At 39.4% G+C, this 16,807-nt stretch overlaps 1 protein-coding gene across 10 annotated transcripts in view; it reads right to left on the reverse strand.

The window, feature by feature from the left end:
• The window catches only part of DAB2 (DAB adaptor protein 2), a 52,899-nt gene that overhangs the window by 10,723 nt on the left and 25,369 nt on the right, over positions 1–16,807 (reverse strand). For 6 of the 10 annotated variants that reach the window (XR_012330659.1, XM_019930106.3, XM_019930110.3 and 3 more), the window contains exons 2-10: positions 11,977–12,169; positions 10,614–10,753; positions 9,812–9,910; positions 7,990–8,121; positions 7,423–7,503; positions 6,963–6,989; positions 6,661–6,714; positions 6,215–6,277; positions 810–1,463 (exon numbers count right to left, since the gene is read on the reverse strand). Coding sequence is in view for 9 of the 10 variants with exons in the window: in XM_019930106.3 (XP_019785665.2) it covers positions 810–1,463; positions 6,215–6,277; positions 6,661–6,714; positions 6,963–6,989; positions 7,423–7,503; positions 7,990–8,121; positions 9,812–9,910; positions 10,614–10,753; positions 11,977–12,067 (1,341 nt within the window). In the remaining variant the exon portion in view is untranslated. The remainder of the gene's footprint in view (positions 1–809; positions 1,464–6,214; positions 6,278–6,660; positions 6,715–6,962; positions 6,990–7,422; positions 7,504–7,989; positions 8,122–9,811; positions 9,911–10,613; positions 10,754–11,976; positions 12,170–16,807) is intronic. The other 4 variants (XM_033852815.2, XM_033852816.2, XM_033852817.2 and 1 more) reach the window with 2 other exon arrangements.

Consider the following 16,807-nt stretch of genomic DNA (forward strand, 5'->3'; position numbering starts at 1 on the left):
AAGACACGGATCCTGGCAATGGACAGAATATTGGGTCCTGGTGACTGACGCAATGGAGGACCTACAAAGTGAGATCTACTTTGCTCATTTACACATTTGATTCTGTCTGGTCTCCTTATCAGCTAAAAGCTTGAAGCTGGGAGAGAAAGGGCAACTGTAAGTAAGTAGCCTAAATATTCTGATCCTTCTTCTGGATTTAAATCATTCTGCATAAAGATGATACAGTAGTTTAATCATTAGGCCAGCATATTCCAATGCGATTTTTAAAATGAAACTTATATAAACCCCATTTTAAATTGCTTTTGAAGGAAGTGGTAATAGTAAATATATAAGTTTCTTTTAAGACAATGGATTGTTCAGTCATTAATCAGAGGAGAAAAACTCGAGAATTTTAGACCACCACCTTGGACACGAATGCCATATGCCGGGGTGTGTGGAGGCGTGTGTTAGTACGGGGAAGGTACAAAGGGAATCACAGGAACCCTTCCCCTCCCCTCCCAGAACATGATGATCAAACTTACCGGAGGTACAGAAGCATAGCAGCATTAAAAACGGAAAAACTTGTGTTTAGTTAATAATATGTGACGACATGCAAACAGAAAGCAGGGTGTGACAAACACTGCCGAGTGAGAAGCTTAAAAAGGGTGACAGTTAGAGGAAAGTATTCCTGGAGAACGATGCGCCTTATCCCACCTCCTATGTTACAGCCACACAGGAAACTACAATAGCAGCAGGAAAGAGAGCTTGCATCACACCACCCTTTGGTACCGAACATGCATTCTGCCAATGGATATGTGGAGACAATTCACCTTAGCAGTCCTTCTGCCTCTTCCTGGTTTGGTACTTTGTGGAGGTGGGATAATGGCTATGGAGTCATGTGGTAAGGACTGGACAGAGCTTTCCAAGTCCTGCTTTACGCCATTCGGTACGGGCAGTCCTTTGGGAGGGCTTCCCACAAAAGGGTTCGGGGAGGATTTGATATGGAAGCCGTTCTGTTCTCTTTCAGATACCCCATTGTGAGTTCTCACTGCTGGCTGTGTTTGCGTACTTGATAAGGGCCACAGGCCTGCCTGAGCTTCCTGTTTGCCAGTCCGGTTAGAGATTTGGTCAAATTGCTGACCAAAGTAATCAACATCCCCATTCAGGGGCCCGTTACTCAGAGGGGTAGACGAGCTAGTCAAATTCTCTTTCTTCTGATCTGGAGATTTGAGAGAATCAGACGAAGAGGGTGCCGATTGGTCTGGCTGTGCAAAAGGATCGTCACGGAAAGGATCAGGATTAGGGGTGGGAAAGAAGTTGAGATTGGCAGAAAAGGCATTTTCAGGCAAGAAAGATGCCTGAGGCTTTGGTCGAGGAAGAGAGCAGGAGGCGATGCCATTTGTTAAGAATAGATTTTCTCGTAAAGAATTCTGATTGGTGTCGATTTCAGAGTTTAGATCCACTAACAGGATATCTTTGCTTTCCTATCACATTTGGAAAGAAAAAAAAAAGAAAATGTTAGTCCACGTTGTGACTTCAAATGAGAAAGCTACATAAGATGACTAAGATTATCAAAATTTCCATTCGATTTCAGTCTTACTGGTTGACCATTACCTCCTCCCATCGTGTCCCTGAGTGCACTTACTAGTTGTAGAATAGGTCCTCCCTGCCCCTCCCAGGCCCTTTTAAGTCTCAACTTCATTGGCCCTTCATTCAGTGAAATCTTACTGTTGTTTACTTCACATGTCTCCCCTCACCCTTTCAGACTGGCTGAGTTCATAATCATCATTGTTTCAATTCATGCCTTTGACAGTCTTAAAGGGAATTGATTTCGAGTCACTCTAAGTGACTATCTAAGCATATTGAGCTTGAAGGAAATGGCCTAGCCCCTCTTCCTACATGATGTACATTCCTATTGTACCCCCAGAGTCACCTAATATCACCTCTCTAAATGAGTAAATTCATTGCCTAATATAGTCATATCTTATAATTCTAGTTATAATAAAGTTTAAGGTCAAATATATTTCCCTACAATTGGTCTTTCCTCTAGGGGGGCAAAGAAGATTTTCCCCTCACATCACAGCCTGCCAGGTATGCCTCTTTAAATACTTAAGGATCTTTTTAAAAGTGTAGCCAAGTTGGATCTCTCATTCTCATCATCCTAGTCTCTCCTCTGGACGTACTCTTTTGTCTATGTCCTTCTAAGAACATGATACTCAAAATACTGATATAATCTAACATAATATATCACATTAACCTCTCATAGTTGTACCTTTTTTCATAATATAGTTTAGTGTTGCCTGTGTCATGACAGGAGTCTCCTCTACTTAGTGGATAAATTCAACTAATGTTGAAGTCACCTTTAATTTATGTATAATCTAATCTTTAATTTATGTATAAGGTGGAGATATGGGTGTAAGAGTTAATTTGAAAGACATACTAAATGAATAACTCTACAAATTCTATTCCTTCCCTATCATTTTTCAGTTACGTTAATTATTTGGATTCTCAATTGTCAGATATGACATTCTTCTCAGCATAAAAGCAGCAAATTTGATAAATCTGACATGTCTTTATTCAGGGCAATGACACAACTAATTAGGATTCACCCTGGGATATAGCTATCATACTGACAGACCTTCCTTCTGATTGACTTTGATCAATTAAATACTTAACTATGCTAGCCACAGAAGAATATAAACAATAAAAACTGTCGAGCTGAAATGGAAGTTAGTTTTCTAGTATTATCCTGGGCAGATTATTAAATATTTTGGTCATTGGGACAATGATCAAGACGATCTCAAGGGAATATAAAATTCTCAAACTAGTAAATAAAAAGGGAGACTGAATAGGTCTCCTCAGCTTTAAGTGAAAAGAACAAAAGTTTTAAAAGTTTAGGTCCTAAATCAGACCTAATTGGTATTCTATATTTTGGCTTCCTTCACTGTTAGGTATAAAGGCACAATTTTTAAAAGCCAGCTTTTCTCTTTATAACCAGAAGAACTTGTCAGAAGAGAGAACTTGTAATTAAAAAACAAAACAAAACAAAACAAAAAACTTAAAAAAAAAATCAAAGAAATTGATTGGAAGGCTTCTTAATGCAGGGGTCTTTAACAATCAAAAGGTAGGACAAAATGTATTATGAAAGCTTGTGATTGTAATATTTATTCATTTATTATGAGCCACCTCTGGGTTAGAACAGTTGGGTGTTCACAGCTGGTAGAGTTCTCCTTCATTTACTTCAGAAGAAGTCCTTAGGACACCAAACAGGAACCACAATGTTAGACTTCTGAATAGTCACCCTATAAGTAAAATGTATAAGGCTCTCCTCAGGTTGAGGTCGTTGTTAATCCAAGATTAAGAGTCTGATTCATAGACTACAACTGAAAGATGTAAGACTTCTCGTCCACCCCCTTGGTCAGCATTTCTTTAATTCTCTGCTGTACTGTAAACACTGCATCCACTTGGCCGTCATGTAAGCACCTGAGAGACAAGAACTGAGCATGAAATATAGTCCCTGCTGTTAAGGGGCTCCAGTAAGAGGGTCAAGCAGGCAACCAAGAAGGTGTGTCTGCACAGACAAGGTTTAAAATACTAAGTTCTAGACTAGCTCTTCTGCAGGTAGCTCATCTTGCCTAATCATTCCAGCCTACCAAATCCTGGACCTCCTTACTCAAAGCCTTCAGTGACTTCCTGCTACTCCCCAGTATTAAAATAATCTCCATTAGCCAGACTTTCAAAATGACCCACCAGGAGACCTCGTTTACTTTTAGCCTAACTACTACTCTACTTTCCTACATACTTCAAAGACCCAACTCAAGTTCAGGTTCTTTACAAAGCTTTTTCCCATTGATCCTTCTATTTCAGCTTCACCTGTGCCCACCCATGGCATCTTACGTATATATCACACTGTGCTTTGTGCCCTGATACCCATCCCCATACCAGATTTAATGGGGAAACCACACTTTATGTTCTTTTCATAATAACTATGCTTTCAAACGATCAAGTTTTTAAAGTTAGAGATCATGTCTTTTTGGTCTTTTTTTCTTTCCTTTTTTTTTTTTGAGATACAGTATGGAAGAATATTGTTCAAGTGGTTTGGCGAAAAAAATTACATTCTAAGGTATGTTACTTAGTTTGCAACATGAGCTTTACTTGAAATGCAGAAAACTATTTTGTATAAATGTTGGGGGAAGGGTAGCTGGGTTAGGGAACCACTAATAAGGTCTAGCTAATTTAGATTTCTGCCTTTCTTCATCTCTTCCAGAGCAACTGATGTGAGATTTCAAAATTTTTAAACATGCTGGTTTTATCAAGTAGAGATAAATCTATTTCGTGACCTATGAATATGGAGTCAGCATGTAAGAACACACTGGCAAAGTCTAACTAGCACATAATTAGCGCCATTAGCATTCTTTTACTTATCAGATACCATCACTTTGATGGTATTTATCATTTTAATTTATTGTTAGTTTAGCTAAAACTTGCCTTTTATTTCAACAAGTCAAAAATTCTTAGAATGCGTAAGGTCTCATAATAATGAGACTCAAGATTACTCGTGTTGTTTTCCATTTCCTTTTTTAGAACTTTCTAGAAGTCTACAGAAGCAGATTAAACAGTCAGTGCCTCCTTGCCTATCCCACTGGAATTCTACATCATAGCTTGAGTGTTTTGATCTCTTTTAATATACTACTGGTTTCAATGTCAGTAATACTTGGAATGAAGGTCATTCAGAAGTCAATTTACTTTGGGAAGGGAGCTACTCACGGAGGAGGGGCAAAGTTGCCTAAGAATCAAAAAACCTCAGATCTACGATGGACCTGTCAGGATTATCAAATCTGGTATTTCAAAAAGTTTATCCTTACAATGGTAACAAATGTTACGAAAAACATTTTATGTTTTACAGACAAACATAAGGTTTTACAAAAAGTTTTACAGACAAACGAGTTAGGACTCACTACTTGAAAGAACATTAAATGGGCTTCTCTAATGCGGGCTTTTTAGGATCTCTAAGCGCTATATTATGCATTGTGATTCTCATAAAAGGAGGGGTAGAGAAGAGGGTCTGCAGTCCCTGCTCCTACCCGTCTCACTGGGCCTGGGCATTTGTGTGAAATCGCATAGGCATGCCATTCTCTGCAGTACTCCAGCAAGTGAGACTTTTAGTCCTCAGTCTGCTGCTGCTTTAATTCCTATGACCCTCTTGGTCACAGAGGCTTGCTTGAGAATTCCCTGATATAAGTGACCCCTAGAGAAACATTCTCCCCAACGTTCTAGACTGATACCCTTTATGTCTAGTTATTGCCTTCTCATCTTTTATGTTCAAGTCCAGAAACTCACTTACTCAGAGGCATTACCTGAACCTCTAAACTGGATAAATACCTTGTAAGTAACATCAACTGTTAGGCTTTGTGATAAGTTTTAATGTTGGTCCCCCTGCTAGACAGTAAACTCCATGATGTCATTGACATTGTGCCCTGCAAACAGCAGGTACTCAAGAAACTGTTAAATAAATAAAATAAGTTGTAAGAAGTCATTCAAAATTACAGGCAATTTCACTTGAGGACTGTTTTGGAAGGTCTGAGACTTAGGCTTAAGCCTTGAAACTGGACCTCTGCTTGGGTAAATGAGAGTTTTTTTGAATCACCACTTCCTTATTTGGAAAGAAAACTACTGCTCCATTCTCACAGAGTTGTTACAGATCAATCAATAATAAGACTTGATATACTACAATATCCTGTAAAGGATGAGCAACTTTTTTAACAAAGACAAGCTTTGGTTAAATATAACTGAGCCTCTTGTTTTAAGTCTTATTTTACACCAAGCTTATGCTGCTAAATCACAACAGAAAGAATAGAAAAAAAAAAATAATGAAGAGGCCAGGAGTCTATACAATTAGTCATCTAACAAACATGTTTCCTTCAAGTAGGCTTACATCAAGGACTAATATTCAGCTCCTCCTTCTGATCCTAAGTAATACCCAGATGGACTACATTGCCTGACCTATTGCTCAGATTTAACTTCTAAGCAATATTAATGTATCTGAAGTAGTGCTGATAGGCTCCCGTGGTGACTTAAGATGCAAATTTGTTCTAGTAGCCATTTACACTTTATGCAGAAAAATCAGCAGTCACCTTCCAAGTTTCAATGAGATGCTCAAGATTTCTGGTTAATTGCCAGTTTGAGTTATAGATGTCATTTCCATTACATTGCAAATTTAAAAACAGACACTTACTGTTGGACTACTTAGGTCAGGAGGTGTAGACATGTCCCCAAACAAATCCATCTGGTCAACACCCTTAAAAAAGTATTTTGATTAGATTCAGATGTGTCTATTAAAAAAGATGATTTTGTATATTGTTGTAATTGTTTCCTAAACTAAAGTTTAGGAAAATAGTTGTCACAACTGGATTTTCACTTAACTAATACAGATTTGATATTAGGTTATTTAGGTCAGGAAGTGTAGACAAGTCCCCAAACAAATCCACCTGATGTACACTTTTAAAAAAGTATTTGGATTAGATTCAGAGTGTTTACTAAAAAGATCACTTCGTATATTGACATAAATGTTATACTAACAGTTAGGGAAAGAGTTGTCGCAACTGGATTTTATTAACAACATCTTTAGGAAGCAAATCCCGTGTTCAGGTAAGTAAGAATCATAAAAAATCACATACGTACCAATTTCAGTTTGCAAGCTTGGTCATCAAGATTCATTAGGGCTTCACTCCCATTCTGAAAAGATGGCAAATATTAAAGGTTTAGTTGGTGAGTCTTCCCTACACAGTTTAATTTCCTAGTGTATTGGCTTGCTAAGAAGTTTAGATTTTGGCACTAGTCATTCAACTGTACATCTTCTATGACCAGAAGGGTCATGAACACATAGTAATAAAACTAGGAGGGAAGCCTGCTTGGGCAGGTGGCAAACAAGGGCTTATACACATCACACGTGCAATTCACGAGAAGTAAAGATGCGGTTTTACCTCTACTGCTTTGCTGGCTTCTTCCATCTAAAAAGAAAGACACAAATTCAGTGATCTTAGTAAATTATAGTTAAAGAGAATTAAATAAAGGAATAAATATACCTATGGGTTCACAAAGAGAAAGCAAGAGAGAGTCTTGCATATTATTTCTGCCCTACATTCTCCTCCCCTTTTCATATCAATACTGGATTTGAATAGCGTTATTGGACTTGGTAGTCCTGGAATCAATGTGAAGTTTATAGGGAGAAAATACAAGAGTCAGGCACTAGAAATCAGAAGGGCCTAACTATAACATCCAAATATTGCCCTATTGGGAAGAACAAAAATTATATCACTTTCTATACTTTGAAGAGCCACATAGACGCCAACACTCCAGGCAGGCCATGCGTTCACATAATGTTCAGACATGGTCTTGAATGTTGTATTAAGTCTAATAGAGCCTGTATTAGATAGGACTTACCTTTTTCTTTTCTTCTTCCTTTTTCTTTACATTATAGATAACTTGGAAAAGGTCTTTAAGATCAACAACTAGTGGCTCAGCCTGAAGCAAGAGAAAGCATCTTTATCAGAATTTTAATCTTACTATTTTCTTCCCTTTGTCCCCCATCAGTTCTGATTAGTAATGTTTCCTTCCTTTCTCTTAAAGCTCCTTCCTACCCTCCCCTGGTTTGTGGAAGATCACCACCACTCCCACCCCAGCCCTCAGATACATAAAATACTTAGATAAAACAAGAAGCACAATGATAATTTTCCAAGTCCTTTCAAGATTTCTGGGAATAATTGACTATCGTTCTAAAATCAGCAATGATCTTATGAGAAGGTCCGTTCTAACAATGCTTGTGCCACACACTACATGGGTATCAATGACATTTAAAGAAGATTCCTTAGACTAATTAAAGATAGTCATCCTCTGAGGTACTGTTTAGTCCTCCTACATCCAATTGTTTCCAGTAAGCTCTCTAGTTGAGAGACACACACTCTCATGTTCAAGTCCCCCTCCAGGTATACCTCAAGGCTTAGAGCTTACCTGTTGCCCTGTTTTTATGGCAAAAAACTGGTGTTGGCCTTCCCCTCCACACACATAACCAAATGCTCGGTTGTCTGTCACATCACGGGCAATGAAAGAAATCTTATTTACTGGGTGTTCATGCTCTATTACCTAAAAAAGGGACATCAAAAATGGTGTATTGAGAAAACTAGAATCTATCTGTAGATTCTCTCTGGAGCACAACTAAGCATCATATACCAAGGCATATATGAGAAGGCTAAAACATTTGAAGATTTTTTCACTCCTGGTTGAAGGCTACTGCTACATTTATCGTTGCTAGGAAGGGCTCAAAAGGGGAAAACAAAAAACAAAAAACCTAACAACAAAGAGTAGAAAACAGAAATAGAAAGAATGATCCTTCTTAAACTATCTATACTTGATTCTCTCTATCGCAAAGACGTGATGCCACATCGCAAGGAAGGACCGAGGATTAGGAGACCAAGAATTTCTAAAGCGAAGATGGAACATAACACCTCTAAAGCATTCCAGGGAGGTCTACTTTCTCAACTCAACAAACTCAAGTGAATAGCATAATTAAGCTAGAGGAGTGTTCACAAGGATCCTTTGACTGCCTCAGACTGGCCAGAGAACCCTCCTAAGTATTATTGGTACAGTTACCCCCAGTACATTCTGGAAGTCACCAGATTCTGTCATCAAGTATTTGTCAACATCACACAGATGTCCACGTCATTATACAGGAGTTTCATGTGGCAGGGCTTATTGGTTTAGCAGTGCTTTCCCTGCTATTCCCCTCCCCCGTTTCTCTTGACCCTTTCAAGTAGATGGTAGGGCTCAACTCTTCATGCATATTTGTAGATGCTCAGAATGTGTCTTGACTTTTGTTTCCAAGCATCTAAGACCACTGAAAAGTTTAGATTGGGCATCTTAGGAGGTTTGGGAGTGAGAGAATGCTTGTGTGGGAAAAGTGCCACCATTCTCTGGCAGGCTTGTGAAAACAAGAGTCAAAAGATAAGGGACAGTGGAGACAGCAGTGCATGAGGACAGCAGGGTGGGTGAGCGTGTACCAGGGTTCCAGAGCCCTAAGTTTGACCAATGGATTTTGCATATTAGATAATGGGAATCTCTAGGAAGGGTTGAATAGTAACTTGAGGTCTTCCCACAGTATCCTGATACAATAAACTATTGTGCAGCAATGAAAAACATTTTAAGCAGATGAATCTTATGATGTTATATTGAGTAGAGGGAAAAGAGTCCCAGAAGACTTGAAGTATGATAGCTTTTGATAAGGCCCAAACAAACAAACACAAAATAAGCAAGACTGTTCATGTGATAGAATAAGAGTAACCCCAAAAAATGAGCAAGCTTACATCTATGGGGTAAAGAGGAAGGGAAAAGAGAGAAGGAGAGAAAAAAGAAGATGTGTTTCAGATAGTATTCTGTTTGGTTAGCCAGTAAGTTCACCCGTGACCTTATATTAAAATGAGACCCATACATAGATCTATGATAGCATCACAAGCCAGTGGTTAGAGTTGATCTCGTGCTGTATATCTTGGTCCAAAAAATACCTAACTGATATCCATGGCATACCAGTGTTTAGGTTAGACTTATAGACTTGAGGTCCGCATCTATTATAGGAAAAAAGTTTCAAAATAAAGTATCTTGACCCCTCACCTCCTACCCTATCTGTTTTTTGCCTGTTACTTCTGGAGGAGTGCAGTAATATGTAATTTTTTTTTCCCTACAGAACTTTGAAAAGGGAAAAGGAGAGCTGAAATTTATGTCACAAATTATTTGTCAGACTCAGGTGGTCAGAAAGGTGTCAGTGAAAGTGAATTCTTACCCCAGTTTTCTCATCAATGATTTTTATTCCAGAAAGAGAAATGTTGACCCAGATCCTTTGTTTGTGTTGTCCCTGAGACCGAGCAGCTGCCGCCATTCCCTGATGAAATTGGGAAAACAAGAAAAATCTAGTTAAAAGAACGCTATGATGCTTCTGACTCTCAAATTTTAAAAGGCAATCAGCTTTGTTTTCAGCTTGGTTTACCATCTATGAAAGGATTAGGCATCTTTCATAAGAGACAGCAGGATGAAATAGAAGGCATTGAGCCAGGCAATTACTAGTCAGCTCTGTGAACTTGGACAAGTCCTCATTCCCTTGGCCTCCAAACAGTCATTGGCAAAGACAAGAAGACTGGACCAGAGATCTTCAAACATATTCAAAGATGTTCCTTCTAGGCCTTGTCTTATTTAATGAGTATTACTTCCTTAATTAGTTTCACAGCATGGCAATATTAGGATTTAAAATTTTAAAAAAACCAAAGGGCTAACACTAAAGAACACCAGTTTCGAAGCCGACTCCTGAATTTTACCTGAATACTTCCAGGCTCAGAAAGTTGGTCTTCTCAAAGGAAAAGGCATCTAGGGTCCTGCTACACTTGATTAAATCAGGTCTCTAGACAGCACTCAATATATGCAAACAAACCCATGGCTTCTCATAAAATGCAGCACCGCTGGATCAATTACGTGATTAGAAAAGTTTTTCTTTCAAATAATTGAGATATAGGTAAATACAAACTCCTAATATCATTTCCTCTGCTGCCTATTTGCTTAAGATAGAGACAAAGTATGCTTTTCCCCTTTACCTTTAGTTTCATCATAGAATCTTGGCTCATTTTATCCCCTCTTGCATCGGGCACATCATCAATGCCGATTAGCTTGGCCTTGTATTTCACACCATCCCCTTTGAATCTGGCCAAAAGATATTCATCTGTCTTTTCAGTGCCTGAGAAAAGAACGAAATAGAGGATAAAGTTTATAAATGTATTGAAATATCAGCCCCAGGTATGACCAAATATGCCCCAGGATCTAAAAATCTGAGTAGTAAATATCTTGATTATTCTACAATTGATCAAATATGCAATATTCTACCCTTATCCTTACTTCCTTTGAGTAAAAACAATCACACTGTGTAAAACTGTGTATGGCATTGGGGCGGAGAGAAAATAAACTCTTAAAGATGCAGCCTGGGGGCTTCCCTGGTGGTGCAGTGGTTGAGAGTCCGCCTCCCAATGCAGGGGACGCGGGTTCGTGCCCCGGTCCGGGAAGATTCCACATGCCGCGGAGCGGCTGGGCCCGTGAGCCATGGCTGCTGAGCCTGTGCGTCCGGAGCCTCTGCCTCTGCAACGGGAGAGGCCACAACAGTGAGAGGCCTGCGTACCGCAAAAAAAAAAAAAAAAAAAAAAAAAAAAAAAAAAAGATGCAGACTGGGCTGAGTTATGGGAAACTTACGGGAATATGTGAGATGGGATTGGGGGATATTCTTCAGCATAGTTTTAAAAATATTTTTTAAAAAGAATATAAGGAGGATAATACTTTTTTTTTTTAATGAAAGGAAAACAAGCCACTGCACAATTTACTGGCATCTTTGAACTGTCAATAAAGTGAAAGAGAATTGTGGGTAAATTCCCTTGGAAATAACTAAGACAATTATCCATCTTTAGAACTTCTTCTGCTTCTCTTCTCATTCCCATTTCTAAAGCGTGGACATGAAAGGCAAGGAAATCACAGCATATTCTCAAACTATGAATGATTAAGGATGCTGACACTTTCTAGTGGTACTTCAGGTCAAAAGAAGAGGGTGTCATAAAATAAAGATCTTGATTTTTTATAAAACGGCTACTTCAGTAAAGCAAAGTGGTATATAGGTTACTGAAAGATAACCATGTAATACTTGATAGTTGCATTTCCCAATTGAACAAGATGTATGAAAGCTTCCCAGCAGGACCCAAATTGGTGCAACCACAGAGTTCAGAGATACGTCTTATTGTATATGGATTGGACCAATCTCCTCTGCCAAAGTCTTACTTTCTTGTTTAGGAAAAGTTGACACTTGGCTGAGATTGAATTAAGGCAAGGGCCAGCTCTTACTTTGCCTTGAACGTCACACTTCGTCACTGGTAACCACCACTAGCTCCCCTCATTGGTCTCAAGAGGACCTCTCCATACCTTTCTTCTTTTCCTTCTTTGACGGTGCCTTTGGTGCGGCCTGTTGGTCAGGCTGACCATTAGTTGCACTCGTTTCTGCTTCGTTAGACATGGCAAGGAGGCAGACAGCCAACTCCAGCACCAGCAGACACTTAGTGACACCCAGCGATCCCCGATGGAGACGTCTCAAACAAACATAACCTGCTGCAGACACCTGTGGGCAGAGTTTAGAGGCATAATGAGATCATAACATAGCAAACCCAGACTTTATGTCCTAATAGGCCCACAACCCGTGATTTGGGAGCGTAGTTCTTCAGACTCATTTTGTTCTTTTTTCTCTGTTAGACTGAACTCTGACAGCAGGGGAGTGGGTAGGACTGTTTCCTTTGTAGTTTCCAAAATACCAAGAGGGTATTTACCAGATGTTTCTTTAAGTAGTTGATATCTGATAACATTTAATGTGATTATAGGTACAAACTATTGATACTATGTATGAAATAAAAAAGCTACAAGGATATATTGTACAGCATGGGGAATATAGCCAATATTTTATAATAACTATAAATGGAGTATAATCTTTAAAAACTGTGAATCACTCTTGTACATCTGAAACATATAATACTGTAAATCAACTATATCTCATTAAAATTTAAAAATAATGTTATTATCTAGCTCAGAAATTCATATTGGAACTTTGGCATAAAAATGTAGTATTAAAGATAGGGATCAAAACGTGTCACACGTAGATGAATAAGTTTTCATAGCAAAGTTTAAATAAATTGAATGCTGAGCTGAGAAGATTGCAACTGGCATCTGAAATTGGGCATTAAAAATTCTGGTTCCTGGGCTTCCCTGGTGGCGCAGTGGTTGATAGTCCGCCTGCCGATGCAGGGGACACGGGTTCGTGCCGCGGTCCGAGAAGATCCCACATGCCGCGGAGTGGCTGGGCCCGTGAGCCATGGCCGCTGAGCCTGCGCGTCCGGAGCCTGTGCTCCGCAACGGGAGAGGCCACAACAGTGAGAGGCCCGCGTACCGCAAAAAAAAAAAAAAAAAAAATTCTGGTTCCTCAAAATATCATGTAACTATATAGAGAGTGATGAGCAGAGTTATGAATTTTGTCTTATTCATAGATAAATATTTTTTAAGTATTAAGATTCTGCACATGATCTCCAGAGCTATCTAAGCACTGTATTTTAAAAGCCATCCATTTTTGACACTAACGCACATATCAGGGAAAGAATAGATTTTTGGGGTGTCTCATTGTACATATCTTGTGCTATTATTTAGTATTACTATCCTCAGAACCCTTTGGTATGTGCTCCACAAAGCTCCCCTATGTATCACGGTAGGTAAAACAAAAAAAAGTCGTCATTGCTAGCACACAGAAGTCAAAACTAACATTTCAAAAGGTTCTTTCACCTCCCAGGAGTGAAAATTTCTACACAGCTCCTGAGAGCGCTGGGAAAGGTTAACTTTCGATGTGAACTGAAGACTAAAGCAAAGAAAAGCCACTCATGGTGTTGTAATCCTGTGAAGACCATGAATGGGCTGGTACATTCATCTTACCCCCAAAAGCTCTCTTCATTTTTTATAATCTTAATAGTCTTTTAAAATACATACATACACAATTACACAAATCTGTATATGATTAATGTTATCTGAATTATTTCATTTGAAGATTTAGTCATTAATTTTTTTTATTAAAAATAATTTTTAAATATTTATTTATTCATTTTGGCTGTGCCGGGTCTTTGTTGCAGCATGTGGGATCTTCGTTGTGGCATGCAGGCTTCTTAGTTGTGGCATGCAGATTCTTAGTTTTGGTAAACATGCAGGATCTAGCTTCCCGACCAGGGATCGAACCCGGGCTACCTGAATTGGGAGCATGGAGTCTTACCCACTGGACCACCAGGGAAGTCCCATTAGTAGTTAGTTTTGCCCAAAGACACCTGACTGGTAGGTGGCTGGGGAGGCAGTCTATTTACAGGTGAAGACTATAGGGGACTCATAGCCTTATTTACTCAAGATTTAGTTGGGGGCCAGGCACTATTAGCCCTTTAACTGTATTAACTGCAGAACGTTCACGGTAACCCTATGAGTATTATGATACAGTATTATTTCACTTTTCCAGAGGGAAAGCCAAGGCACAGAGGTTTTAAACAACGCAGCTGCTAAGTTGAAACCAGGTCTCCAACCCAGGCTGTCTGGCCCCAAGCCAGAGTTCCTTAAACACTACAATGATGAGTCTCACATGGGAAGCCTCATGTTTGCTACAGAGATGCTCTATTATATACTTAGAGTGCCCCTCACCTCCCCCCCCAAAAAGATACATCCAAGTCCTAACCCATGAACCTTTGTATGTGACCTTATCTGAGAAAAGGGTATTTGCAATTATCTTTAAGTTAAGGCTCTTGAGATGGGATCATCCTAGATTTAGGGAGTGTCCTAAATTCTGTAACAAATGTCACTATAAAAGAAAGGCAAAGGGAAGTTTGAGACACAGAGACACATGGAGGAAGTGATATGAAGACAGAGGTAGAGATGGGATTGATACACCTACAAATCAGGAACGCCAAGGACTGCCAACGTCCACCAGGTGCTAAGGGCGAGGCATGGAATGAGCTCTCCCTCAGAGCCTCCAGAAGGAATGAACTCCAATGACACTTTGATTTGGGGGCTTCTGGCCTCCAAGACTGTGCGAGAATATATTTCCGTTGTTTCAAGTGACCCAGTTTTTTGTAATTTGTTATGGCAGCCCTTGGAAACGAATACACCACCTCTATTTTGTGTGCCTTGGTTGGCTTCATGGTTCCAAGATTTATTTCCTGACAACATGATAAATCTCTTTGTCATATCCACACTCTTCTAATGTCAGGAAGCCAATAATCATTTTCTTAATTTCAGAAAACGTATCCCAAATCAAGAGGATATTTGCCCACATTAACAATGTCAGGAGGTGAGATAAGCTCTGATCTAAGGAGACACATCAACATTCATCCTCCTGCATCCTCACCTTCTCCCCAGTGGGCCCTTTCTTTTATCAGTGGCTCATCTCATCTTAGAAATAAGGAAAACACTTCTGTGCGACCCTGTAGTCCTCCAGTTATCATCTTATGATCTAAACATCTAAAATTGATGGGCACTTACCCTCCACCTTTTCCTATCCCCTTCCCCTCATAGGACTGTTCATCTTAACGTTAGTCGCAGGAAGTCAACTTCAGCTGCTAATGGCTCTCTTGACCAAATCCAATTACTTCGCTTTCATCCTTTTGGGGGTAGCCGACTGCATGCATCAGATACCTACACCTCTTTGAGAGCCCCTTTCCCACCATTTTTTGCTCCCATGACCACCCTGAAGCTCCAGTCCATGGCTTGTGTTTATTGAATTGGGATAATCCGGATTTTTGTTGTTAAATGATGAAGCCCCCTAAATTTTAGAATAACATTGAAAGATTTCCTACTTAATCTTGGGGCTCCCCTTGCATTTAGGACAAAGATTGAGACTTTTTCACTTTATATATGAGACTCAAATATTTTACCCCTACTTATCTTCAACATTCTTTTCTTTCATTCTTGGATAGAAACCCCAATACTTCTCATTTCTTTTAGAAAACATTTTGGTTTTGACTCCTTCCCTTTTCAAATTAGCATAGCTCCCCTTTCCCCCATTTTCCTGCCCATCCCAGTTACCTATTTGTCCCTGAAGACTTTCCCTTCCTCCCCTCCAATTCTGGCTGGAAAGTAACCTGGCATAAGAGTTTGTCACCCACATTTGAAGCTGATACCATACTTTTCTGTAGCATACATATTATTTCTGAGAAGAAAAGACTTACTAGCTCATTAAACATGGGAAGTTTTGTCCTAAAGTGACAGTATTTTAATGGAATTTGAGAAGCGCCACAGAGCACTTTGAGGGGGCTTGAGGGAGGGAATGGTATGCGGTTTAGTCATAAAGGTGATACAAGATGTAACAACCTTATAACTCAAAACCAGCATCAAATCTGGTGTCGGCAGACAGGGCCAAAATGGAAGAGCTCTAAAGTGAGTGGTGCTACCTTGGTTTTACAGCAAAAAATTTCTCTTGTTAGATACTGAACTACAACTTTTCACAGCACTGGGATTATTTTAAGGTACTTGGTATCTTTTGACTATATCCTTTCACTGTTGGGGATGAGCAGTTACAAGGGGCAAGGGAGAAAAAAGTAGGGAGAAAAGGTTTCTTTAGCATCTTAGCTTATTCCTTGAAGAAAATGGATGTGTATGGTGGGTTGTAATAGCCAAGGGCAGGTCTCCATTGTAGGCCATACAATTTAAAAGGTATCCATGCTCCCTGAAATGACTGGAAGGTAGATTCTGCCCATAGGCTCCGAGACTCAAAAATAAATCCCCTTACAAAGAACCATTAAAGTTTATCGAAAAATTTTAACAGAAGTGTACATCCAGTTATGTGTGTACCAGAGTGATAAACATTCTTTCTCCACAGGTTTAAAGAGAACAGATTTCCCAAATGTCCAAGTTACCATTTGACATGTGGTAGACAGAAGTCTTGCTTCCAGACTTAGGTCCCTCCGTAGGAATCATCAACTTAAATCCAATGTTTAAAATTCAAATGCATAATCCTTCCAACAATGTTACAGAATTGTCAGCTGTGCTCATAAAACCTTTGGCAGGTTTTATAATGAACTGATTTTTGGAAAGGCTTTGGGCGTGAAAAAGGGACCTGGGGGCCAAAAGATGCCCTACCATTTCCCGTGACTGCTTTCCCAAACCTAGGCATTGCTGAAGGAAGTGTCTAGATTGCATTAAGCTAAGGGATTTTTTAATAAAGGGGAACAAGTGGGTGTTGGACAAC

Source organism: Tursiops truncatus, chromosome 3, assembly GCF_011762595.2.
Source record: "Tursiops truncatus isolate mTurTru1 chromosome 3, mTurTru1.mat.Y, whole genome shotgun sequence".
NCBI classification, from domain to species: domain Eukaryota; kingdom Metazoa; phylum Chordata; class Mammalia; order Artiodactyla; family Delphinidae; genus Tursiops; species Tursiops truncatus.